The sequence below is a fragment of the Chlorocebus sabaeus genome, chromosome 7 (genome assembly GCF_047675955.1).
Source record: "Chlorocebus sabaeus isolate Y175 chromosome 7, mChlSab1.0.hap1, whole genome shotgun sequence".
Taxonomy (NCBI): domain Eukaryota; kingdom Metazoa; phylum Chordata; class Mammalia; order Primates; family Cercopithecidae; genus Chlorocebus; species Chlorocebus sabaeus.
In genome coordinates, this window is record NC_132910.1 from 93,149,676 (window position 1) to 93,176,745 (window position 27,070).

The following is a 27,070-nucleotide window of genomic DNA, read 5'->3' on the forward strand; positions in this document are numbered from 1 at the left end:
AGAGATGGAGTTTCACCATGTTGCCCGGGCTACAATTTTTCAAAGTTATATTCCTATGAAGAGCTACTTGAATGTAGAATTATTTTGTATTTCAACAGTGCCTCTACATATTTCTTTAGCAATATGATTGGTTTTAGTACTGAAACCCTTCACAGACTTTGCCAGCAACCTAATTTGTAATATATGTTTTGAGTAAGGATGGCGTATTATTAGTTCTCAAACATTAGCATGAATCAGAAGTCACCTCAAAGTCCTATTAAAACAGAGACTTAGGGAGAGTTTAGTAGATTCACAGCAGGGCCTGAGGATTTGAATTGCTAACAGGTTTCCTGGTGATGCTGATGCTGCTGACCTGGGGACCACATATACTTTTCAAGAATTAATACAAAAAATATAATTTGGAAAAAAGTCTCAGAATTTTTATCAGTAGCTTGATAAAAATTATAATTTGTTAAAAAAATCATTAACATCCAAGTTACAATAAACTCTTTTTCATTAATTACTAAAGAAAAATAGTTTTACTTACATTATTAACTTTTCAGGTCATTAAAAAATTTAATACTGAAAGTATGTGGCTGCCAAAGAATCTCCATGTACTTAAGTTCATTTTGGCCAAAAATAATATTTGATTTGAAATAAAATATATAAATCATAATATAAAATCTGCAAGTGACATTTTTTAACTATCCACACATGGGCATGCATATGCCACTGTAATATTTTGATACCACATTCATTAGGTTATGAAGACATAAACGCTCTGCCACCTGACATATTTCAACTAAACAACAGAATATAAATCAGTGAGCAAATTGTTCATGATTAAACAACAAGTAGTAACAAGTAGACTTTGATTATAGCTTTTGGTTAAAATATAATTTTCCTATTTTATTAAAACTTCACTTATCAATGTGAATATCTCAACATATTTATACTATTTATAGATGAATTCCAAATACATTCCCAGCTCTCTGATTTTGGACTGCTCAAATGTTTTGTGCTTAATACAATGGGGAAAAGAAATGTAGACTTGACGAGTTGATGGGTGCAGCACACCAACATGGCACAAGTATACATATGTAACAAACCTGCACGTTGTGCACATGTACCCTACAACTTAAAGTATAATAATAATAAATAAATTAAAAATAAAATAAAATAAAATAAAATAAAATAAAATAAATGTAGACTTGAACAACGGCCCCCTCCAAGACAAATTCCAAACGTGTAAAACACATTTTTAAAGGCTTGGGTCCTTAACTTTTTTGCACAAAATACTGCAATACATATATTTAATAAGTTAGTTTCCTCATTCACATTGACTTAATATTACCTTGTATAACTGGTGTTATATCTGATATTCTTCTGCATGCGTGTCCAATGTCTGATGTTGCTTGTAAATGGAGACTTAAATCTTTAGTCAAGTCTTTTATATGGTTAAGAATTATACAAAATTTTTATCAGACTAATTAAAATGTGTAATTATAAGGTCCATATTTTTATTATTTGGCATTTTCTAGTGGCAATGAAATTAATGTCTCAGAATGAACAGCAGGACACATTCAAGAAGGCAATCAAGAGAATGATGCAGGTGTTGGTCATGCCACCTTGGCAATCAGTCTTTGAAATCAGACAATTTCAAAATCACTCTCATATCTCCACCCCTGCTTCTTTAGTCCAGTGACCTCTATGTCTGACCTCTTCCAAAGATTTATAATCAAGAAGCCATTATTGTTGTCTTCTCTAACTCACATACTTACAATCAGGAGGCATCTTTTCCATAAATATCTTGTAATATTCTTGTAGAAGTTCAAAGTTTTCCTGATTAATACTTTCTTGCAAAGAGACATCCCCAAACCTACAAATAGAAGAAAGAAAACAGTTATAAGTTATAAAATGGCACCAAAAAGTAACACATTTTACCTTTCCTTTTTGAATAGATTGGAATAATTTCCTAAGGAAAGAGTCTGTCTCATTTTTCAGGCTACAATGCACAATGGTGATTTCAAACATATTCCAATCTCCACTGGCCCTGATTTTACTAATCACTTCTAATGCATCAAATATCCTCACAACCATCAAATGTGAATTTGGAGGAAATACCATGTATGAAACACCAGTCTCTGTGCATGGACATGATTGATAATATTAGTTTCTCCATCCTACTCCACACCTCCGCTGCAGGGCTGCATCTCTGTATGTGTTTTAAAAAAAACCTTCTTTCTTCTTATCTATCCAACCTTCCATTTCACTCATGGCTGCTTAGGGAGGGGTCCAGAAGATCAGCACTGGACACTGGGCTGCACGCAGTCTTGCCCACACTATCAACTGCTATAGGTACACATAGAGCCAGATTTCCCAGACAGTGGGTCATTTCTGCTGACATTTTTTTCTGTTCATACTGAGAAGTCAAATGGTTCTGTCCACATAGTCTTCTTCAAACTGTAATGTAATGTTTGTTGACTTCTCTTCCTCACAGGATTATACATTATTTCAGGATAGGAAGCAGATTTCATGCTTCTTGTTACCCTCTATTCCCCTTATATCCCACAGCTTGGCAGAGTATATGGTATTTTAAAAATACCATACTTGCTTAATATTAGTGTTATGGAGTAAATGCTTGTGTTGTCCTAAAATTCGTATGTGGAAACCCTATCTCCCAAAATGGCAGTATTTAGAGATACGGCCCCTAAGGGGTCAAGTTAAATGAGATTACGAGGGTGGGCTCTCTCTGTCCACAGGCACAAAGAAGAGGTTGTGTGAGCACACGGGGAGAATGTGGTCAGTCATTTGATAGCCAGAAGAAGAGCCTTCATCAGAAACCAAATTGGCTGGAACCTTGACCTTGGACTTCCTAGCTTCCTGAACTATGAGAAACAAATTTCTGTTGTTTAAGCCACCCAGTCTATGGTATTTTGTTACAGCAACCCTAGCAGACTAGTAGTATTTATTTATCTAAGAATGGTCATATACAAGATCTACATTTTGATTTTGAGTAAACAGTGGTAAAATATTACTTCTAGATTACATAGCACATCTAACATGTAGATGTTGCTGGTAAAGCTCAAAATTCAGAATCAGAAAAAGGAGGTTCAGAGAACAGAGAGTAAGCAATATGCCCAGATTAACAGTTGGTTGATGTCAGAGTACTATTCATATTCAGGCCTCCTGCTTCTCGCAGGGTTTCCCTACTTTGCCATTTTGCCTTCTTTTCCAGTCTTGTGTGTCTTGTATGGCTTCCGTGTGTGAAAAAAGTGCATTCTTAGTATGAAAGAGAGATGAGAGGGAAGGAAAGGACACTTCTTAAATAAAATGACTGACAAGTAAAACAGTCACAATGACGAGAATGATGCAAATTAGTCCATTTTAGAAGCCTTGAAAATATAATGCTGACTAGTCTTTGAAAAGTCTGTGAATAAAAGAGTCTCATATCTCTCTCAAGATCGCAATAACAGACCTTGTTAATTCCAACTCAAAACACTCTACTCTAGTGTACCAAAGAAGAGGCAATTTGGAGTGCTGTTTCCCTGCTCCAAGTTGTATAGTTTATGATCCGGAATATCATTCATCTCAAACACTGAATTTGCTAAGACAAATATGTATAGATAAATAGAATATAATCTGATCCTAGACACTAGCCTTCAAAAGTGCTTAATTACCAAAGCAAGGAATGTGCTAGGTACTTTTAACCTTACCTGTGGGGCAGGGGTCACTTGGAGAGTGAATTATAGACAAGCATGTTAAATATTATACTACCAAAGACTATCAAACTCCCCAAATTGTTGCCTGTGAAGGAATTTCTCCAGCCAGCCCCCACAACAAAGATGATAACTTCTTTCTCTAAAATATTTCAAAAGTATGCTCTATGATCTTTTTTTGTTAATTTTTTGAGACAGAGTTTCGCTTGTATCACCCAAGCTAGAGTGCAATGGTGCAATCTCGGCTCACCGCAACCTCCGCCTACCCAGTTCAAGTGATTGTTCTGTTTCAGCCTCGCAAATAGCTGAGATTACAGGCGCCCGCCACCACGCCCAGCTAATTTTTGTATTTTTAGTAGAGACAAGATTTCACCATGTTGGCCAGGATGATCTTGAACTCCTGACCTCAGGTGATCCACTTGCCTCTGCCTCCCAACATGCTGGGATTACAGCCATGAGCCACCACATCCAGCCGAAAAAAGTGATTTTTAACAGTGACTCATGGGATCACAGTACAATCATTTATTGACTGAGCAAGTAGTTATAAAAAAAAAGTTAACATTACCAAATAATAATCATTACAATAAACACAAAAAAGAGAAAGACTGTTTTAGATTTAAAAAATTTGATGCTATTATCTGTTTACAATATTGAGATATATATTAACATGAATTCTAAACTTTAATACACACATAGGTATTTGGAAATAAAGAAGGTTAATCCATTTGAATGCTTTTTTTAGTACTGGCATCAAGATTTTCCTCAATGTTTTTGCCACGTTTAAATTTGACTTAGGCCTGGATTCCTTAAATATGAAAATTTACCTTCTATCTCAAATAATTTGGTACTGATAAAAAGAAAAATGTTATGCGTAAATCGATGTTAGTTCTATATGCAGATACGTGGGACTTCTCATCATATGCTTAAGAGGAACAAAGAAAAATCTCAAGTGCCACTCTTACACCAAAGCTTACCTCTCAGCCAGAGTCTGCTGTTCATTGATTCCAACGTTGAAAAGTACTGGATACACATGAAGCAACTGTCCTTCTTTAATCTGTAGAGGTAGCGACTCAAACATTCTGGCTGGAAGCTTGACCTCTACCACGTAATGTTCTCTAAAGAAGGCAGAGGACAAAGGGAAGAAACATTACTTACTTGTTTTGTGTTATTTTAGATTTATTGGAAGAAAACAATAAAAGGTTTGGGATATAGCACTGATTTAGTTTTCTGTTTGCTATATGCTTATTTTCCTCATTCATTCATCTCCTTATTAAATTACTTGACATAAAAAAGTTTGTAAGAATTCATTTACATGTGTGATTTCTCTACCTCACTCTGAATTCCTTAGGAAAGAAACGTTTAGTCCATTTTTGTATACCCAGGGTCATGTGCATTGATAGCCTCATTTTGTTTTCTTATTTTTAAAACTTAATCAGTCCTAAGAATAAGAACACTAATCTAATGACTGCTGTTTCAATACAGTGAAGCTAAATAAACCAAATAATTTATATAATGTTTTGGTATGGCCTGTTTGTTATCACTATTGATGAGTGTTTCTGTTTATGATGGGCTGATGGAAAGGTAATGGTTTTATTGCTTAGAGTGAAACTTTTGGGAATTCTGGTCATTTTGAAACATTAACATATCACAGGAGTATTTTTCATTGGAAATGTCCATTAAAAACTACCCCCTTTTTAATGTTGAAAATTTAAGTTAGGATTGATACAATATGATTAATAAGAGTGGCTACTTACATATTTTAAAAATTGTCATCTTCCGATACAATGTGAATTGAATATAGAAATTTAGAAAGTTTTGCCCAGAGGTTGAGAAAATCCATGTGTTTCAAGAACTATACAGAGAGGAGGGATTGTAAGATACACATTGGGGAAATAAGCATAGGGCAAATAGTGAGCCTCTTTGTGAAAATCTTTTTAATTTCTCCTAGTGTAACATTACTGATAAACAGTATGGACCACTGACTCTGAGACTTGTTTTTTTCTAGCTATGAAACAGAGACCTGGTAAATATCATGAATTTAGCAAGCATAGATGTTAGCATTACTTTCAGATGAATGAACGCTTTATTTTTCTTTGTTTAATTGCTCTCAATGCCATTTACAATAGCCTGGCTAACAGTCTTTCAGGAATATGAGCATCAATGAGTCAGTTCATGATTTAAACTTGCTCTGAAGGTGAAACATATAATTTCTTTGTGATAATTTGACCAGGTTTATTAAGAAATTGATATGAACTAATGTATTTTAAGTATATAATTAATAATTTTAGCAAATTTATAAAATTACACAATCATCACAATAATCCAGGTTTAGTTCATTTCCATTAAAACAATTCCTCGTGCCCGTTTACAGTCAACTCTACTACCATCAGCAGCCCAGAAAGCTATTCATCTATTTTCTCTCTATTTCCTATGAATGAATTTTATTTTTCTGCACATATCCTATGAATTGATTCATACAGCATGGAATATTTTCTATCTGGCCTTTTTCACCTAGTATAATGTTTTTGAAGTCATCCATGTTGTGGTATGTATCAGAAGCTTGCTCCTTTTTATTAGTGAAAAGGATTCTATTGTATCGATATCACATTTTGTTGACACATTTATCAGTTGATGGACACTTGGATTACTCCATGATTTGGGGTATTATTAATAATGCTGCTATGAACATGCAGGAATGAGCCGTGGTGTGGAGGTATGTTTCATTTTCTCTTGGGTGTATGTCTAAGACTCATGTGGTAATTTTATATTTAACTTTTTAAGACTGTCAAACTGTTTTCAAAGTGACATTTCCACCAGCAATGTACAAGGGTTCCAGGTTTTCCATATCCTCACCAACATTTGCTCTTATCTGATGATTCTAGTGTAAGTGGATTGGTATCTTTGATTTTAAATTTATTCTCCTAGTGATGAATTATGTTGAATATGTTTTCTCGCACTTATAAATCATTCATATATCCTATTTGGTGAAATGACTATTCAAACTTTTTGCCCATATTTAAATTTGTTTTTTGGTGTCATTATTATTGAGTTGTAACATTTATTTACATATTCTGAATATGAGTCCCTTTTCAAATATATGATTTGTTAATACTATCTTCTAATCTGTGGCTTGTCTTTTTACTTACTTAATGGTGTTTTTTTTTTTTTGATGCTTAAATGTTTATAATTTTGATGCAGTCCTATTTATCTATTTTCTTCTTTTATGGGTCTTGATTCTTGTGTTATGTCTAAGAACTCATTACCTAAACCCAACTTACAAATATTTCCTTCTGAGTTTTCTTCTAGAAGTTTCACAGTTTTAGCTCTTACATTTAGACTGATAATCTATAGTGAGCTAATTTTTGCATATGTGTAAATTCTTCTCTTTCCATATAGATAAACCAATTGTCTCAGCATCGTTTTTTGAAAAGATTCTCCATTCTCCATTGAATTAACCTTGGCAGCTTTGCTGAAAATCAATTGACTTTAAGGATAATAGTTCATTTCTGGAGAGTAAGTTTTGTTCAATTAATCTACATGTATATACTTATGCTAATACTACATTGTCTTGATTATTACAGTTTTGTAGTCATTTGTGAAGTCTGAAAGTATAAGTTTTTCTACTTTGTTCTTCTTTTACAAAAATTGTTCTTCCTTTACAAAATTTCTGGGTCCTTTGCATTTACATATAAATTTTAGGTTAGGCTTGCCAATTTCTGCAAAAAGACTACAGAGATTTAGATAGTGATTGCAGTGAACCTATAGATCAATTATGGAGAATTACTAAACAATACTGAGTCTTCTAATGCATGAACACAGGCTGTCTCTCCATTTATTGGATCCTATTAATTTCTCTCAGCAATATTTTGTGTGTTCTGTGTACAACATTCTAACTTTGTTAAATTTACACCTATTCTTTTTGATGTAATTGTGAGTTAGATTTGTTCATCTAAACCACCACTATTTCTGACAACTTTCAGGACTGTGCTATTTCCTACTCCAATCCAAGTCAAATCAGCCCACTCTGGTAGTGAAGCTGTTGTGTTAATGGCCTTGCCCTAGGAGAACTGTGTTCACAGGGCCAGGGTTGATGGGAGCAGTCCTCAACAAAATGCCTCAGACTCTTACTGGTGCTACCCAATGTTCACTGGTTTCTTGCAAACAAGTGCTTCTGAATTTGTGGTGTGCATCCGATTTATTCTGTTTGTCCTAAAATGGTTGTTTTGGATTATTATTTCCAGTTGTAACATTGCTTTTGGAGAGAGGGTGTGCTAAGCTGCTCACTTCATCATTCTAGGAGTCATGCCCCTACCCGCATGATCACTTTTGAGTTTCAATACTGCTTGAAGAACTTCCTCAGAAAAAGCATGCTGCACTCTGCCTACGCCAGATGGCCTGGTAAGCTTCCCTTAAACATTGTGATATAAGTATTATTGTTTCACTTTTGACAGTAAACTTGAGAGAAATATAGAATTGTATTGCTTTTCAGGTGTGCGTATGAGCAATTTTATTCTCTTTCTCCCAAATGAATGTCAAATTAAGTATTAATTCCAGGTAAATATTTAGTTTCTGAGGATGTGGGGTTTTTTGTGAGTAAGAAAGTCACCTTTCAGCCAACTATGTGGTTCTGGGTATCCTTCACAAAATTTAAAATAATTATTATATGTTTACTATCAACAAGAAGACAAGTTTACTTTGAACTTTATACTTAGTTTGTTTTGCATCTCTCTGTAGCATGAAACGGACTCTCCCTTTTGTATATTCATATGTTTTGAACATGACCTGAGAATGTTTCAAATTTTAAATATCCTCACGCAGCAATTAAAAACACTAACACCAGAATAGTTTGGACTTCTGATTGAGACAAGTTACTATAGGATGTACCTCTTCTTTTGGAGGTATGTTCTACACACCATCATTTTTCTTAATTATTTCTGATATTTTGCCCATCATACACTGACCTTCGAAGCTATTTATTTAAAACCCTTCTCAGAAATCTCACAGTCTGAGAGTGAGTTGTCAAAAATAATTAAGAGAAATGGTGGTATATTCCCCTGACACAGAAATATATCTTTTCTAAAATGTTACTGCTTTTAACTGAATTTAATTTAAAGTCATATCAAGAATTATGACTCTATTAACTGAACGATTCCCACAAAAGGAAAAACACCCACAGCTTTGGATGAGATAGTAATAAGGAGAAAAATGTTCTCATGCAAACTATTATTTTGAATTTCTTGTATTTTGTGGGAGAGTACTGCCATACTCAACTCACTACAATTTAAAACATTCATGAGACTTCCAGGAGTTTTTCAAGATTGTATCATATCATATCACCCATGTTTATTTTTTACCAAAAAGGAAAAGAAAACAAAAGAAAAATTCCCAAATCAAACCTGAATTCTCCTTGCCTCCTCTGACAGGAGTTAATATGACACGTCTAACAAAGCCTGGTCTTCAGGAAGTGAGCACTGTGAGCACTGCTTACCGTCTTCCTGTTATAACTGGCAATACATCATTGGATTTGGCTTCAATTATTTTAAATGCGACTTTCTTTAAATCAGAAATGCCAACAGCCATGTCCTCTAGCATTCCAATTTCATCACCTAAGCAAGAGAAAAGGCACTTAGTTACAAACAAACATTTGAGGAAAATGTCACTAGCTACTATGCCTCCCTGCTGGAATTTGTTCTAGCATTTTATTGAATGAGTTTCTGAATGCAGTGAACCTACTCTAGATACTTTTCCTCAGAGGCTGAAGGTTTTCCTTAGTGAAATGAGAACCGTTTCAATGGACTCCAGAAGTCAATCTACCCTTTGAGGGAAGGAAGAATGTGGACATTTTCTGTGAGGCTGGAGAAAGGTTTTAACCCCTTTATGATATGTGTACATTTCTTTCTACTGGCAGGACTGATATGCGTTGTCTAGAAATAACAGAGGTAGCTGAATTGATAATCACTGACCCAGGTTCATGCTAGTTTTGCATCTCCACACATTAACAAATGAAGCCTGAGAGGGAGATCATTAAGATTCCAGATCAGCACTCTCTAACAGAAACATAATGTGAGCCACATATATAATTTTAAATTTCCTGATAGTCATTTTTTAAAAGAGTGAAATTAAAAAGGTAGAATTAATTTTAATAATAGATTTTACTTAATCCAGTATATCCAAAATACCATTTCAGTTGTAAATTAATATAAAAGTATTGTCAATATAAAATACCTTTTAAAACTAGTTTTTGAAATCTGGTCTGCATATCCAGTACTTATTGATTTGGACCAGACACATTTCAAGTGTCCAATAGTCACGCAAGGCTACTATATTGAACAGTGCAGTTCTAGACATTACAGGATTCAGACTTTAAAATCCAGTCATTGAAACTATGTTGGCACAGAGCCTTTTATAGTAAAAAAGCCAGATGGCTGCTCAGGAGTCCACTCTGAAATAATCTATAATTCCATTTTCAAACCTTAATGGGAGGCAAAAGTAAGTTACAAGGTGAATACAAAAAACTGAAAGCTATATTATTTTTGTAATACTTGGTGCAATAAAGGTTTACTTCTTATTTTTATGTTTTTCTGAAAAAATTGCGGGTTAAATATCCTTATGAATAGAAATGTGATTTTTAACTTGTACTAAAGCAATACTCACTGTATGTACTTAGTAGCCCTTCATACTGTACTATCAACCCCACTGTGTGAAGCTGCTGTAGGAAGCCTGGGTCATACAGACTTGTCTGTAATTTGATGATAAAACCACAAACCAATCCGGCAAGCTGAAAAAAAAAAATACTGATAAGATTTACTGCAGTTAGCAAACGTATTTGTTTTATTTTGAAATATTTTAAGACTTCTGAGGCATCACATATTCGATTCTCAGGTATGTGTAACAAAACTACAACTATTTGGTAGGCATATTAAAACAAGTTGACAGTCTTTGATCTAGAATTGCTGTGTATAAAAGTCTTGGGGAAGGTAGAAGTGCAAAGGGAAAAGAACACGGACAGCAGTGAGGTTGATGGGTCCTCAAATCTTTTGTGTACCATTTCTAACAGTAAAATCATAAACACTTAAGCACTTCCAAATCTTATTATTTTTTGTACATGTAAAATAGAGATGATAATAGTCATTTCACATGGTCATTAAAATAACACAATGACAAAACATGTAGGTATAAGGCAGAGCATATTTTCCGACACCTGGTTAGCTCCATGTGCCACTGTATCATTCATGAACTAGCATGGGAAAGGGACAGTTTGGTTAAAACATTCCCTTTTCCTAGAATGTTTAGAAAGATAAGTCTTCTTTTTCTTCCCCTCCATATGCTGTGTCTATAAAACTCAGCCATGGGGATGGAGGCAGGTGGGGAGAAGGAAGGCACCAGCACCGTCACCATGATGGAGGTAGGCCTTGGCATTATGAATCATGTTGGGTGTAGGCAAAGAAGGTGGCCCTGTCAAACTTCCCATTCAAGCCTTACTGCCCTGAAAACTTATTTTAAAAACAAAATAAGAGATCATTGTGAAACCCTGTCCCAAGATTCATGGGGGAACTGTACAAATAAGCAACTGCAAACGGATCCCCCTTGCCAAGTCCTAGTGTGTCACCTGCAGTGCAAGGCAATAGTCCCTTCCCTTACACTTATGTAGACCCCTGAGCATAATACAAAGATGATGACCACACCCTTCATGGATTTCATACCCTGTGAAGCAGAATTTATATGTTAGAGACTTGGCCCTCTCTTTTCAGAAATAAATACTTAAGGTCTCATAAACTCTTTGCTTAGAACATTCAGCTAATATTTATCGTGAATAAGAAACATGGGGTACCAAAACTTTAAGGATCTTTCTAAAAATAAAGCTGTCCCAATAAGAATTCTATTCATCATCAAAGATAGAATGTTAACAATCTGGCACTGTTTTGTACTAACAATAACAACAGGCACCTACTGCTTGACTGAAGACGATGTCTCTTCTTAGCGTCAGCATCAGACACTGGGGCAAGCTGTACGCAAGTTCCTGAAGGAGCACAAACGTCAGGGACTGCTTGGCTCGGTTCACCACTTCTCCCATGCAGTCCTTCAGGGTAAGGATGAGGGGATACAACTGTTCATACCAGTCCTCTGAGGGGAGGGGGTGTAAGAACAGTGCAACAAATGAAGGAAGGTCTTGGAATATAATGCAGAACCAACTTCCAACTTATTTTTAATTTTTCCATAAAGTTAGACATATTCTTAAGGATTCACAAAGATTAGACCTGAAGATCTCTAATTTAAATCTGTCCCCAAAAAATGTCCATAAGCAGCCACCCGTCGGACCTTTCCACGTGGATGCATTTAACATATTTGCAGCAGATCTCTCTTCTCTGCTTACGTCTAATCTGTGCACTGCCTGTATCTTAGTGAGTGGTGCCATCAAACCTCTCTCATACCAGAAATAGAAGTTTTACTGGCCTTCCTCTTCTGCATTTTTCACATTAACTTGATCATTAAATTATTTCTACTACTGTAACAGTCCATCAATATGCATCTTCTCCTTGTCCATGCCCATTGTCGTTTATTGCTCTCCCTTGGATCACTTCCTGGACTACTCCCTAACCCATCTCCCTTCCTCCAGTCATACTCTACTGAATTCCCTTCTTAACAGTGTTGCCGGAAATATTTCTAATCAGTTTGTATCTGATTCTATCACTCACTTCTCACTTCTTAAAATATTTTGATTAAAAAAACCACTAAAGCATTCATAATAAAGTTCAAACTCATGAAAGACGCTCCATTATCTAAACTTTGCCTATTTGTCTAATCTCATCTTTCAGAACTTTATTTGCTGTCTTGAGTCTCAGGTGAAGTGAACCATATGTATTTCCTTAAACTTATCCCGTTCTCTCATCTCAATGTCTTTGCAAATCCTATCTCCTCTCCTAGAACACTCTTTTTCTACTTATCTTCCTGACAAATGCTTTATCTCTTCTGCAGACTCAATTCGGGATTTCTCTTCTCCAGGAAGTCTTCCTTCATTTCCCCCTTACTACACTTCCCTGTTCCCTGAAGACTGGGTTGAGTTGACTTCCTTTTGTGCCTATAGCTTCTTGTCCTTACTGTTTCAGGACTACTCACACACTACTCACCATTTTCCTCTGCAAGAAAGAGAACTCACTGAGGGCAAGGAATTCATTTTTTAATCACTGAATCACTAGAACCTAGCACAGTGCCTACCATATAGTAAATATTCAATAAGTTTTAATTGAATGAGAAAAGTTACAGTAAATATAACAGAGTTTTAAAGATATAGACAAGTACAAGTAAGCCAAGTTTTCAGTAGTATTTGGGATTCAAATAGCTGTTCTTCAAATGAGGATGCAAAACTGAGACCATTTGTGCTATTTGTATGTCTAGATTTCTAACATGCCTCAATCATATAACTATGACTTTGGTATGATAGAGAAACAATTTATGTTCTGTTTCAGTTAATTTGGAGATCAAAGCCCTGGCAAATGTTAACTATCATAAATTCTTGACTGTGTGACATTCCATTAATATATAAATAAATTAATGGATGACAAATATGATTTGATATGAATGAGCACATGCTGCGAAATTAATTATAAAGCAGGAACTGAAATGATATGATCTCCTCATCATAAAAGTGCACGCATCATTGTGAGTAATGTGAGTGGTAAATAACCAGTTAAGACCTTGAAAGAGTGACAGAGAACAATAAAAAGAATCATAATCACTATCGTACCATGTCTACTGTCACTTATTTATTTTATGTTGTGGTATAATAGACTAGATGAAATAAACCCAAAGGGTTGAAAAGATAATTAATGGACCCAACATAATAAAAAGGTATGCTCTTATTAATACTCTGTGAAATGCCTATGTGATGCTATAATGTAAAATACATTAGAATGTTAGAAATTATTATTTTAAAAATATTGTAGATGTAAGTGTTATTATAAGGATAAAAAACATAGAGAAAGAAGAATGCAACAGAGTCCTTTTAATGCATAATCATTTAATATTGGACAAACTTATAGGCAGCCTAGAATAAAATGTGAACAAGGGTTCGATTAAAACAAGCATTGGTTAACTGTTGATTCTTATGTCATTGTCATGTGTAAAAGGGAAAATGGAGGTACACTGGACTTTTTTCATAATAAAAGATACATCAATAGATATCAAGAATGAATATCCTATATTCCCATTTTTTTCATATTTGCATTTTTTTATCTCCTGTTCTCTCACTTTCTTATGTAATTGTTGCTCTCAATTTGAATGGGTAGACTAATAGACATAGGGAAACACTAGAAAAAACTTCAATAAAATAACCCAGATGTAAATTTTACACAATAGCAGACTGAAAACTGATTTTGTTCTGTGCTTAGCTCTGTAGAGATTTGTTTCTACTAGAGAATTTCCGAACATAAAATACATCTTCTGTGCAGTAGGTGGCGCTGCTTAATCAGGCTGAAGTAGAACTACTTTGCACTTGCTGCATTCAAGTAACTGATTTTTACTTTTGTATGCAGTAGGATAGTTCCCAAACAGCATGGACTTATTGTTTAAGCATCTTGCATCATATTATCCTGAATCAAGTGGTGAATACTTTATATGATTTTTCTAGTTAGAAAATTAAAAAAAAAAAAAAGTGGCCACATTTTTCTTTCTTGCAAGATATTAAGTGACAATTCTAATTAAATATTTGTTTCTGTTAAGAGTATTTAAAAGAGAAAACTTTGCAGATTTTCTCGTTAGCATAAGGATAGGTGCTGTATTCAATTCCATCTTCACTTATTTAACCAGTTGATTCTTAATTGTAAACTATAATCAGATGACCAAAAACACAAAACCAAAACAAGTCTGGTTTCCAGTTCCACAAGAATAGAAGTGGAAACCTGGGAAAATAGGAACACACAACATTCTAAACCTAGGAACACTGTTACATACTTCTGATACTAACGATATTCCAGCATCTCTAGCATAATTATATATACTTTTTATGGCTAAAATTTCAGGAAAATGGCAATATAGGAAAGCATCAATTATGAATGAGAAAATTACAAGTTCATGAGCAACGTAAAATGTCTTTAAAATAGTAGTAAGCCTTCTATGGAGGAACATAAGTGAAAAAGTTAAAAATAAATTTTTTTTCTAGAAAAGAAACAATTTAAATTGAGCAGATAATGGAAAATTGTACTGGAAAATTCCAATTGCCAATGACTCCAGGTTTTCTTCTCTGTTAATATGCAGTCAGTGTAAATCTCAGGTTCTGAAATAAACACAGTGACTGTGACAGGCCAAAGCAAGGCCAAAGTCAGTTCATAAATGGCCTTTTTGCTCCAATGAACATCCCATATCATTCTCACAAAGGAACAGTAAATGCTTTAGTTTTTTGCTTTAAAATATATTTTGGGGGAAATTAAAGAAAAAACCCAGGCTTCAGCTCTTGACAGTTTTCAGATTTGTCACTTGTCTATCACCTTTGTGTCTCTCCATACTTTACAGTTTACATGGTGTGTATTTGGTCCTCCTGATAAAGATGAAGGTAGTATTCATTCATATATATATGTGTGTGTATGTGTGTATATATATATACACATATATACACGTGTGTGTGCATACACACACACACAATCTTAGTTGAAACTAGAAACTAAATTCAGAAGAGTGGATGTATTTCAGGATTTTGTACTTTTATGTACACACACACACACACACACACACGCACACAGTTTTTTATAAACTTAGTGAAACTGGGGAGCTAAGAGTGCCCCACAATATAGTTAACTTCCCCACCATCTCTTCCCTGAGCCAACTAGCCTAGCAGACACTAAGTGTGATTTTATTCCCTGGGCTCCTTTCCATGACAGAGGAAAATACTAAGAGAATGTTTCAGTGCATCTATAAAAACTTGCTGAGAAATCCTTAACCCTGAGACCAACAAGCAGAGTCTTTCCTCGGGAAAACATAAAATGCATGTGGCTTAGCTGAGCTTTTCCTGAGCTTTGTGAAGTGTGTTGGAAGCCATCCAAGCAGAGCCTCTGTTTTCCAGCCCCTCTACTTGCTTCTCCGACATATTCAAGGGAAGCTCACTGAAGGATTCAGAGAATGGCTGCTGGGTGCCCCCCCTCACCTCCTCCACACACCATCTATTTCCTGTGCAGGATGTTCATGTCCTCTGAGCTCAATGGCTCTTATGTTACTCAGGAGAAAAATAAAAGAGCCAAATATCAACCAGTTGTAGCAGAGCATCATGCTTTTTTTCCAATTTCTGAGCCATTCTCTTCTCAGGTGCTTGGGCTTCTTTGCTCATTTAAAATAATTAACTTCACAAAAGCTTGTAGCTATTGTTATTTTTGTTATCACAACCTTTCAGACACAGAAAAAAAAGAAAAGTGAAAAGATTGCACATCCATTAACTTTATACAAAGAGATAACAGAAGAAATGAGCCAGCTCTTAGGATTCTCTTCAGGTAACAAGATGACGAACTGTGAACAAAAGCGATTAGAATGGCCATTAAAGGGGGCAATAAAATTCCCAAGGTCATGAAGTGAACACAGACCAAACTTACAGCCATTAGGGGTTTTAATCTATGCCTGAACCCCAGGTAGCACAGAAATGGTGATGGGTTCATGGTTGGAGGCTGGGGGTGGGAGAAATCTATTTCCTGCTTATAAAATTTTTGTTGACTTTGAAGGGCCTATGCCTTACATCAACCCAAATATGGATACCTATGTGCCTCTCTGAGTGAAGTTCTTGTCTTTCAGGCACAATTTTGCAGTGTGAACATTCATAATGTGAAGGGATCAACTAATAATAAGGCTTCTTCTGTAGACACTTTCTAAGTAAATTCCTTTGTATGGGTATAATACATGTAACCAACTTTGGTCATAGACCCTTGACACCTGCCCATAGGAGGCCTCTAAATACCTGGACATATCCTAGGGGCACAGGGCATAGAAACTAAGCTAATTCCAGACAATAGAAGAGTAATCAGGAAAAGAAAAGCACCCATGGAAACTTGACTGCTTCGAATGTTTTCTGGGCCGCTCAGAATGTCCTTCTCCAACCAAGCCTTCCTGATCCTCTTCCTGTCTTTATAATCTACTGCCTGTCTCTGATACAGGAATTGAGAAATCAATTTTTTGTCTTCTTTTAATAAATGCTAATGTGTCTTTCTTATATCACTGCTCCCCCCTCCTTTTTCACTGACATCATGAGAAATGGACTCATTCATTGGACAAAGATAGTGTCTTCTACGTGAGGTGCTGTGGGTGATACTAATATTTTTAACTCGTGTCCCCTCCCTTCAAGGAGCTAAAATCGAGAAGGAAAAGTAAGAAGTATGAAGGAATACCTACAGTATAAGGCAATATGATAACAGCTACGAAAGTTGGGATAGTGACCAAACAAGTTTTAGAAGACTGAGAGTTTAGAGGCAAGAGAGTTCATCTCTGGTGAGAAGACTGTGTTCACTCATGGCTATGGCATTTACTGCACACTTAAAGGAAGCCACAGGTGGAAAGAGCCCAGGGAAAGCTGCCTGTACTGCAGGTGGTAGACACCCACAGTAAGGCTTTGTAGGAATAGAGACTGAGAGGAGTGTTTGATTTTGTAGTGGAAATCTAATAAATAGATGCATAAACTGACCAGAGGGAGAAACAGGGGGTACTGGAAGAAAGGAAATAAATGACTGAGATCACTCAGTGATTTGGAGAAGGCAGGAATAAAACAGAAGTAAATGTTAAGCTGAAGCCATGGAATAAAACCAATAGGAGTCTAGGTATAGGCAGTCACCATGCTAGGGATAGGGAGTGGAGGCAGATAGGGGTGGGGATAAAGGATGGTGCAGGGGATGTGTGAATAGGGCAAGAGCTAAGAAGCAAGGCCAAATCAGAAACAATGCATATCAGACAGGGTGAATGACGAAGCAAGGTTTACGTTAACCCTGAGAAGAAGGTAGCACGTGAATGTACTTTCCCTTGCCTCTATCTCAGGGCAGCCTCAAAGGCCCTAAGGACATTCACATAAAGACCAAACATGTATCTTAAAATGCCATGAGTGTAGTGTCCACTGAACTACGTTCCAAGGTAAATGACTGATCTTAGCAACTTCCACATGTATGAGAAATGACTGTACTGCTCAACCCAAGACAAATGGCTAAGACAAGAACAAAGGCAAGCTTTCCTCATGTCAAGGGAACCTTGTTTGTTTAAACCCTGCCAGCCTGAGAACACAATGTCATAAAACTTTCCAGTCCTGCTCTTAGAAAAATAGCAAAGGAAATGCATCAACTGATATCCTGGTTAAACTTCTCATTTCGTAGCACAAAGTTGAAAGCCTTAAGTAAATTCTGCTAAGACAGTTTCCAGGAACCAAATCCTTTAATCAAACAAGCCTTGTATTTGTTGTAGCACAAAAGTTTTAAATTTGGGTTATGTATTGACTGGAGGAGTCACACACCCACATTCACTGTGCTTATTTTGTTGCCTTTTGGCCTTAAATAAACTGTAACCTCAGGACTCTGGCCCTCAAACAGGTTGGGTATTTAAGAACAAGCTGCGTAAGTCTTAGGTCTTTGAGCAACCTGAAATCATCAATATGTCTACATCAGTGAGCTCCTGTCATTTAAATATTGGCCAGCATCTAAGGTTAAGAAGAGAGGTAGTGGATACTGAGTTGACTGAATCCTTATCAGCGAGCATTCAGAGAAGTGAAGAGGTGCAACATTTTTACTAGGTGAATGTAAATGAAGTAAACTAGGTGAATATAGAAGTTTCCTAGTAATGTTCAAGACCATGGAATATAGTGCATCAGTTTTTTGGAGCATAAGTTTATACAAGTGCAATTTTCTATATGCATGGAACGTGTAGTTGCACCAGTTTAAAAACAAAATTCTGCAAACACAATAGGGCCTCATGTCCATAGATTTAACTTATAAATGCCAAGTAAGCAATCAAGTAACCAAACAATATAAACAGTACATTTCTTAGGCCATTTCATTCAATAATCACATGCCCTATGGCCGGGCATGGTGGCTCACGCCTGTAATCCCAGCACTTTGGGAGGCCGAGGCAGGAAGATCACCTGAGGATGAGAGTTCGAGACCAGCCTGACCAACATGGAGAAACCCTGTTTCTACTGAAAATACAAAATTAGATGGGCGTGGTGGCTCATGCCTGTAATCCCAGCTACTCAGGAGACTGAGGCAGGAGAATTGCTTGAGTCCGGGAGGTGGAGATTGCAGTGAGCCAAGATCGTGCCATTGCACTCCAGCCTGGGCAACAAGAGTGAAACTCTGTCTGGAAAAAAAAAAAAAAATTCACGTGCCCTAAAGTCCCTGGATGGGAGCTATCATCTCCCTTTTCCTCTATCTCGGTTTCTCTGTGAGTGTGAACATCACCATATTTATGAGAAAGTTAAGTAATTTTTCAATGTAATTATGAATTCTTAATTTCTGCATATGATTCCACAGTAAGCCTTTAAGAGATATCTAAGGGATTGATTTTCCTGAAGTTATCATATAGCACCACAAATTTGTGCCTGAAGCAACTTAACATTTTGTTAAAAGGGTCCTAGCAAATATGTCTGTAGAGAATAAGATTGGAGAAGGTGTTTTTTTCTTGGAGAGAACAGAGGCAGTGCATCGTAGACTCTAAGAGGGCAGGCTCTGGAGCCAGATCACCAGGGTTAGAACCCAGGCTGTGCACAGGTCACTTCAACTCTCTACTCCTCCATCCTTTAATTTTGTAGAATTACTCCTATGGTGTTGTAAGAATTAAATGAGTTAATGCAGTCAATATTTAATTTTTTTACCACATATCAAGTAACCCATAAATAAGAGCTTCTATGTTAAAACAATTGAAATCAACAAAGTAATTTCTACATGATACTTTGCACTTGCCCTCCTACCAGCATGGATTCTTTATGCTCTTCCTTCTGTCCTATTTCTGAGGATGAACTGTTGTCTAGTTCAGACCAGCTCCTCTCTTGGTACACCAGAGACCTCATCCCCTCTCATCTACTTAAGAGTGTCACTCTAGCAATTCTCTCCCTTCCTCCCACATTATCAATATTTCCTTTTATGCTGGATCATTCTTGTCAGAAAACAAACATGCTATTATCTCCCCATCTTGAAAGAAATATCACTGTTTTGACCGTAATTCCCTTTATAGCTCCTACATTTTATTTCTCCATTTCCTTTCACAGTGAAACTTCTCAAAAGAGTTGTCTATACAGGTTCTCTCTACTTTCTTTACTTCCTCTTTCTTTTAACCAACTCTACTTAATTCCTACTCACTCCCGTAAGGCTACTCTTGTCATCAAAGACATCCATCCTGCTAAATCCAAAGCCATCTCTCAGTCCTCATTTTATTTGACCTATTTTCTAACCCCGGATTTCAGGATGGCATATTCTTTTTGTATTCCTCCTACCTCACTGGCCATCTCTTGACCAACTGTGTTGCTGGTTCCTTCACTTATTTCTAACATATCACCACTGAAATGTCCTCAAGTATAATCTATAGGTTATTTCCCCTTTCTCTGTATACTCAATTCCTGTTGTTATTATTCAGTCTCATGTCTTTAAGTGCCATCTATATAATAACAATTTCCAAATTAATGTCTTTAGCCTGAATATGTCTCCTGAACTCGATTCATAATGTAAAAATGTTATTGAAATTCTAGGCTTACAATAAAAATGTACTTTGTATGGCATATTTTGATTATTTAAGTTTTTAAAAAATTTGTAAGTATACTCTAGTTGGGAGGCCAAAGTGAGTGGATCTCTTGAGGTCAGGAGTTCGAGACCAGTCTGACCAACATGGAGAAATCCTGTCTCTACTAAAAATGCAAAAACTTAGCTGCACGTAGTGGCACATGCCTGTAATCCCAGCTACTAGGGAGACTGAGGCGGGAGAATCACTTGAGCTTGGGGGATGGAGGTTGTAGTGAGCCGAGATCGCACCATTGCATCCCAGCCTGGGCAACAAGAGCGAAACTTTATCTCAGAAAAGAGCAATTGTTTTAGCTGGAGAACTATTAATTTTTTAAAGCTTCATTCATTGATTTTTTTCCAATGAAATTCTCAACATTCATATGTAGAAATTTATGAAATTCAAAATATTAATATTTAAGCCTTCTAGTGAAAAAGATTGTTGGTACTTGTATGTTTGTATTTTACAAAGTAAAAGACTTGTTATAACTATAAAACCACTGAAATAATTGTCTAATGTTGAGTATAAATTCTGAGAATATTAGTATCTTTGTATAAATGTTGAAGAATATTCACTTAATAATATCAAGAAACACTCAAAAGTGTCAACAGCAATGATAGATCCAATGGTAGATCTACCATCCATATGGTAGATCCATATGACTAGGCCTTCATTCCACAATATTGGGCCTCTATTATTTGCTATGAATTATGTCAGGTTCTGGAGATTCAAGAACAAATCACAAACACTTTCTTATAGAGCCAAGTCTAATGGGGAAATGACATTTAAGATGGCATGTACAATAAATCAGAGATTCAAAGGTTTCAAATAGCAGCCTATAGACCAGTCTTATATGATCTGCAAATTTTATTTGGAATTTATCATGTTTTAGCAATTTTTAACCTTTAAAACAAGTGAGGTATTTTACATAAGCATTCAGATTTATTTGAAAAATCAGAAGGGATGAAAACTTTAGGTCCATGTCCTCCATGGAAATGATTGGCTGGGGCTGGAGCAGTGACCTCCTTTTGGAGGAACATACACTCTCTACTTTGCTCTGACTTCTATCCACTTCACTTGATTCATTCATATTACTTCACATGATGCCTACAGGCCTTTGTGCTTGCAAGCCCTGCAGAAAGTGTGACAATATAAATGATAGAATCCAGTAAAAAATAAAAACAGGAGGACCTATTCAAAAAGCAGTAAATGAGATTTTTTCCTTTTTCCCTCAGTGGTGTTGCTCCAGACCTGTCAGGATCTTTTGTTTTGTCTTGTTTTGTTTTAATGTTTGTTTGTTTGAGACAGAGTCTTACTCTGTCGCCCAGGCTGGAGTGCACAGGTGCAATCTCAGCTCACTGCAAGCTCCGCCTCCCAGGTTCACGCCATTCTCCTGCCTCAGCCTCCTGAGTAGCTGGGACAACAGACACCCGCTACCACGCCTGGCTAATTTTTTGTATTTTTTAGTACAGATGGGGTTTCACCATGTTAGCTAGGATGGTCTCGATCTCCTGACCTTGTGATCCACCCACCTCGGCCTCCTAAAGTGCTGGGATTACAGGCGTAAGCCACCACACCCAGAGGGTGCTTTTTATTTACTCTTTTGTGCCATCCTCCCTTGGATGTGGGGCTATGTGAATACAGAGCCTCAAAGACACCCAGCCTCACCCTGGCTCTTCTGCACTGGCACCCAAGCATGTTGGTAGGTGGGGGTGGGAAGTGATCATTGGACTGGCGTGAAGATGAAGGTTGGGCAGGCATTGGAGAAGCCTGCAGAACTACAAGTGAGGCAAGCCTCCAAGGACTGCACACAGGCCTCATTGCCCTATTGGACTTCACTGATAAAACACAAAAGCAAAGATAAAATTATTTGGAATTTCAGGATGGCAACTCAGAGCATTAATCTTAGAGCACAGGGCTCTGCTGAGTGAGTGGCCACGCGTGACCACATTGGTCTCACATTCACAGCCTTAACCTGGATGACCAGGGAAGGCACCCTGGAGAATGTGAAGTTTGGGAATGGGAAAAGCTTTGAAAGCTCAGGAGTGAAAAGCACCAGGTGAGTTCTCAGAAGAGTTAAATATGGCTGGATCATGGAGGACGAGACAGGGTGAGGTGGAAGGAGATGTCAAAGTGCCTTGAAGCGGCAGGTCAGATGGGGATAAAGAAATGTAGGGCCATATAAAAAAGGGAGAAAGTGCCTAGAAGAGGCAGGTGGTGGTAAGGGAATTTATCACCTTGTAAAAGAGGGAGAAAGCTTGGCAAAGTAGTGAAGCATAAGATATGACTATCTGAGAAACAGTTCATTAATATATCAAGGGCAAACGTAAAGGCAGGTAAATCTATATACAAAACTGCTCTTAAAATTTAATCATTCCTTTTTCCAATAGATATTCTGAGGATCTCAGACAGAGATCACTCTGGTCGAATTTGAATCCTTACTTGGACACCCACTACCTCTGTGATCTTAGACAAATTACTTAACCTCTTCATCAATGAAATGGGGATAGAACCAGAAACTCCCCTATAGGCTTGTTGTGAAAAGAAAGAGAGGAAAGAATGTAAAAGTTCATCAAAGTACTTGTCACATAAAGGTGAGTGTAGTAAGTGTCAGCTATTAATGTGATTATTACCCCTCCTTCGATACCTCATTTGGTCTCCAAACTGCATTTGATTTTCATTCCTTGATGTTTCTTACACCTCATCTGAGAGTAATCCTCATGCCTCAAGGCTAACAAAGATTTTGCTCATCTTTTCTTCTTCTTTCTCTTTACATTTTATCCAGTTTAATCTATCTGCTGACGCCTCCCAAATGTTTACTTCCTTTCCTAAGTCTTTTATCTCGTAAGTGATGCCTTTGGAAGATCTCTCACTAGGTATATCCCTTCAAATACAACTTACTCATGCACTAGACTGTAAAGACAGGGCCATGACTGAACATGTTGCTGGATACAGTAACTGGAACGGGGTAAGTACTCAACAAATATGGAATGAATGAAAGAATTTTCCTCTTTCTTTTCCAACCAACACAAATTTAGTATCTTTCCATGAGGCTTAATGCCTGAACTATTTTATATATAATTGCATTAATTAGTGAGTTGTTCTAGTCTTTAATTATTATTATTATTTTAGAGACAGAGTCTCTCTGTCACCTAGCCTGGAGTGTAATGGCACGATCTCAGCTCACTGCAACCTCCGCCTCCCGGGTTTAAGTGATTCTCCAGCCTCAGCCTCCCGAGTAGTTGGGACTACAGGTACATGCTACCATGTTCAGCTAATTTTTGTATTTTTAGTAGAGATGGGGTTTCACCATGTTGGCCAGGCTGGTCTTGAACTCCTGACCTTAAGAGATCCACCCACTTCAGCCTCCCAAAGTGCTGGTATTACAGGCATGAGCCACTGGGCCCGGCACAGTCTTTAATTATTTGAAGTGTATTAGATAGATAGCTAATCTAGGGAACCAAAGACAAAAGATGGGAAAGAGGAGCAGTTCACTACAGCCTTATATGTGTTCCTATTTGAAGGTTGGGGTGCACTTTTAGGATGAAAAATCTTTGGCACCAGCAAGACATTGATAACTGGTGACAAATCACTGGCAAATCTCTAGTAGTTACCAGCAGACAGCTGTGCATTTGTCTGTTTGTTTGCTTGTTTACTTTTTATATACAGATGGGCTCTCACTATGCTGCCCAGGTTGATCTCAAATTATTGGCTTCCAGTGATCCACCCACCTGGAATTCCAAAGTGCTTAGATTATAAGTGTGAGCCACAGCGACTGGCCCAGATGATTGTGTTAACTGAAGGCAGACAGAGATATGTAAAATATAAGGTAAATACAGTGCATTATCAGATCCCAGGAGGAAATGTGGAATGTGCCTTATAAGTTAAAAAGAAACTTTCAAGCCAAAAAGGACATGAGTACCACGAAACTAGAAACAAATTCTAAGCAATGATACATGGACTAATTCGATGAGCTGCATGGATTGTTTACCACCTTTGAAAGAAACAGCGATGACACGAGGCCCATATGGGCTCATTAAGGAAAATTATTTCAGAGGAACTTTATCTTTGACAGGATTTACAGCTGGATAGATTAGGAAAAATAATTCAATGGCATGGGATATTTGGCCTTTTTTAGGGCATTTCATGATATACTTGTGAAAGATGGAGAAATATAGGCCATGCAATGATATGAATGGGTGAAGAGAGAGCTGGTGGAACACACATCCCCAAAGGGTAGTGATTAACCAGCGTATTTGAATGCATACTGTTCTTTTTAGTGATGTGCCTTAAGAATCTTTATTTAGATCTGCTTTCTAATCACTTTTACCTGTTACTTCTAGGAATGGACAGAAAATGCATATAAAATGTGAATTAAATAATCCTGAGTAGATCAGTAGATATGAAGGATGAAAGAAACAGGTATTTATTAGAGTGTACTCAAAGGCGTTTTATACTAGTCAGTTATGGGTTTAGACATCCATCTCTTCAGTAGAATTGGGATAGACTGTTTTAATCTTCTCATGCCCCCAATATTTCATAATGTCTAGTATATAGTGCTGCTTAAATGTTGCTTGAATCTTTAGAAGCCTGAAGGGTAGGTTAAATTTAGCAACGTTTATGGATATCAATAGAATTAGTGGTAAAATGTGGGTGTCGAAACAGTGAATGTCAGCTTAGATATCATTAATATTCGAATAGTACCCAAAAGTAGGGAGGTGGTCCTCCTGGGTTACTCTGCAGCTATTAAACCATATTTGTATCACTGTGCCTAATTCTGCGGACTGCTGAGACAAACTACAAGATGTTCAGAGAAATGCAAACTATTGGTTATGCTTGAAGCTATTCCTTTGAAGAATGACTGAAAAGGTGACAATTCAAAAGGGACATGAGGGTTGCTTTCAGATACACCTTAGGCTTAATGTAAAGAAAGAAAAGTAAATTTGTTTTTTATTGCAAAGGATATCTGGGCCAGTGGGTAAAATGAAAGAAAACATATTAGGATCAAGGTCTGGAGTATGCTGCTCTAGAAAATAAAAAGAGTTTTCTACAACTAAAGATGTGCCTCAAAGGCTAGTTGAAAATTGGCAGATATATTGTAGATAAGCTTCTTAACATATTTTAGGAGGTTTAATTACATAATCGTTAAGATGACATGAAAATCTAAGATTCTAATTTTTGCTGATTTTACCTTTGAGTCAGCAGTTTATGAAACTGAAGGCATGTAGTGCTACACAGACAAAAGATGATTAGAAAGGTGTTTGTACAAATAAAAGGACAATCTTTGTTCATTAGGAAACCACATAAATATACATAAGCTGTAGAACTTTGGAATAGTTATTCTACTATTTCTGTTCAGAATAGCACAAAAAGTTTTACATCTCTCAGCACTATCTGCATATACTCTGAAAAGAAATTTATAAAGCAAGCCAAAGATATACGGTAAAACCTTGGTTCTCAAACAAACAGAAAACCTTCAAAACTACAGATTTAAAATATTACTAAATTAATATACTATGAAAAGGAAAATTTGCAACTTGAAAAGAGAAATAGCTGTACGTTATAGAACAGTGTAAGAAGGTGGATAAAAGTAGCACAACTCAGATGACCATCTGTTTAGCCATGTTAAGTACACAGCAGCAAAACAAACACAAATTATAGCTACAATGTAAAAATAAAGGAGTGTGATGAAAAAAGAAAAACTGTCATAGAATTGATTTACTCCATACTTAAAAATGTATCCCAACATAAATCACAATAATCAAAACCCTATGAAATAAAACAAAATTCCAGAATTTGATTTAAAATAGATACAGAATCTAATAAACAAAAAACAGAAGTAATACAACATGAAGAATAACATCACTAACGATGCAGCAACAAATGCTTATCAGTCTTTATCATATCATACATTGTAATAAATACTATATGTCTCAAATTGCTCACCTAATCAATTCACTAATTAATTGTAAAAAAGAAAGGAGCAAAATGGCTTCTCACCCCAACTATGGGCTGGAATAAATTTGGGACTATTTAAGAAATACATTTTATTATCAAAAATAATATTTTGGAAGGTAGTAATATGTTATATAATATCAAACTTCACAGAAACAAGAAATTACAATATGACATTTTCACCCACAGTGGCATGAAATAAGTGAAAATATTTAAGGCTGAGAAGATTGTAATTAGAAGGGTGCTTTTAGATCCTGTTAGTTAGAGTGCCTTTTGTTATAGAGAACCGTCAGAATTTTTCTATCCATCCAGATGTTGATTTCTAAATGCTGTTCTCCGATAAAATGAAACCAGGGTTTTTTGGAAATTGGCTGAACCTGAAGCTGGGGTAGGGAAAATATAAGATGAGCCTAGAGCTTCTTATGGTGCCAAAGAGGAATGCAGTGAGTAAAAAAAGTAAGAAAATCAGTAAGGGAAATAAGAAAGTAAGGGAGTAAACAACATACGGTAGAATGTTGTCAGAAGGACACAGAAATCAGTCTGAATAAGAGAGAACAACTTGAGTCCAAAATAAATAATATTAGTATTGGATTCTTAACCAAATAAAGTAAGTATTCAAACAAGAAGAAAACATTTTGAATGTTGTCACCACAAGGAATGATAAACGTTTAAAGTGATGAATACGGTAATTACTCTGA

General features: G+C 36.4%; 1 protein-coding gene across 9 annotated transcripts in view; it reads right to left on the bottom strand.

The window, feature by feature from the left end:
- The window catches only part of INPP4B (inositol polyphosphate-4-phosphatase type II B), an 819,089-nt gene that overhangs the window by 85,217 nt on the left and 706,802 nt on the right, over positions 1 to 27,070 (bottom strand). For all 9 annotated transcript variants that reach the window (XM_007999870.3, XM_073017650.1, XM_037992380.2 and 6 more), the window contains 5 exons: positions 11,650 to 11,822; positions 10,353 to 10,476; positions 9,187 to 9,304; positions 4,673 to 4,813; positions 1,761 to 1,858 (listed from right to left, as the gene is read on the bottom strand). In XM_007999870.3, coding sequence (XP_007998061.3) covers positions 1,761 to 1,858; positions 4,673 to 4,813; positions 9,187 to 9,304; positions 10,353 to 10,476; positions 11,650 to 11,822 — 654 coding nt within the window. The remainder of the gene's footprint in view (positions 1 to 1,760; positions 1,859 to 4,672; positions 4,814 to 9,186; positions 9,305 to 10,352; positions 10,477 to 11,649; positions 11,823 to 27,070) is intronic.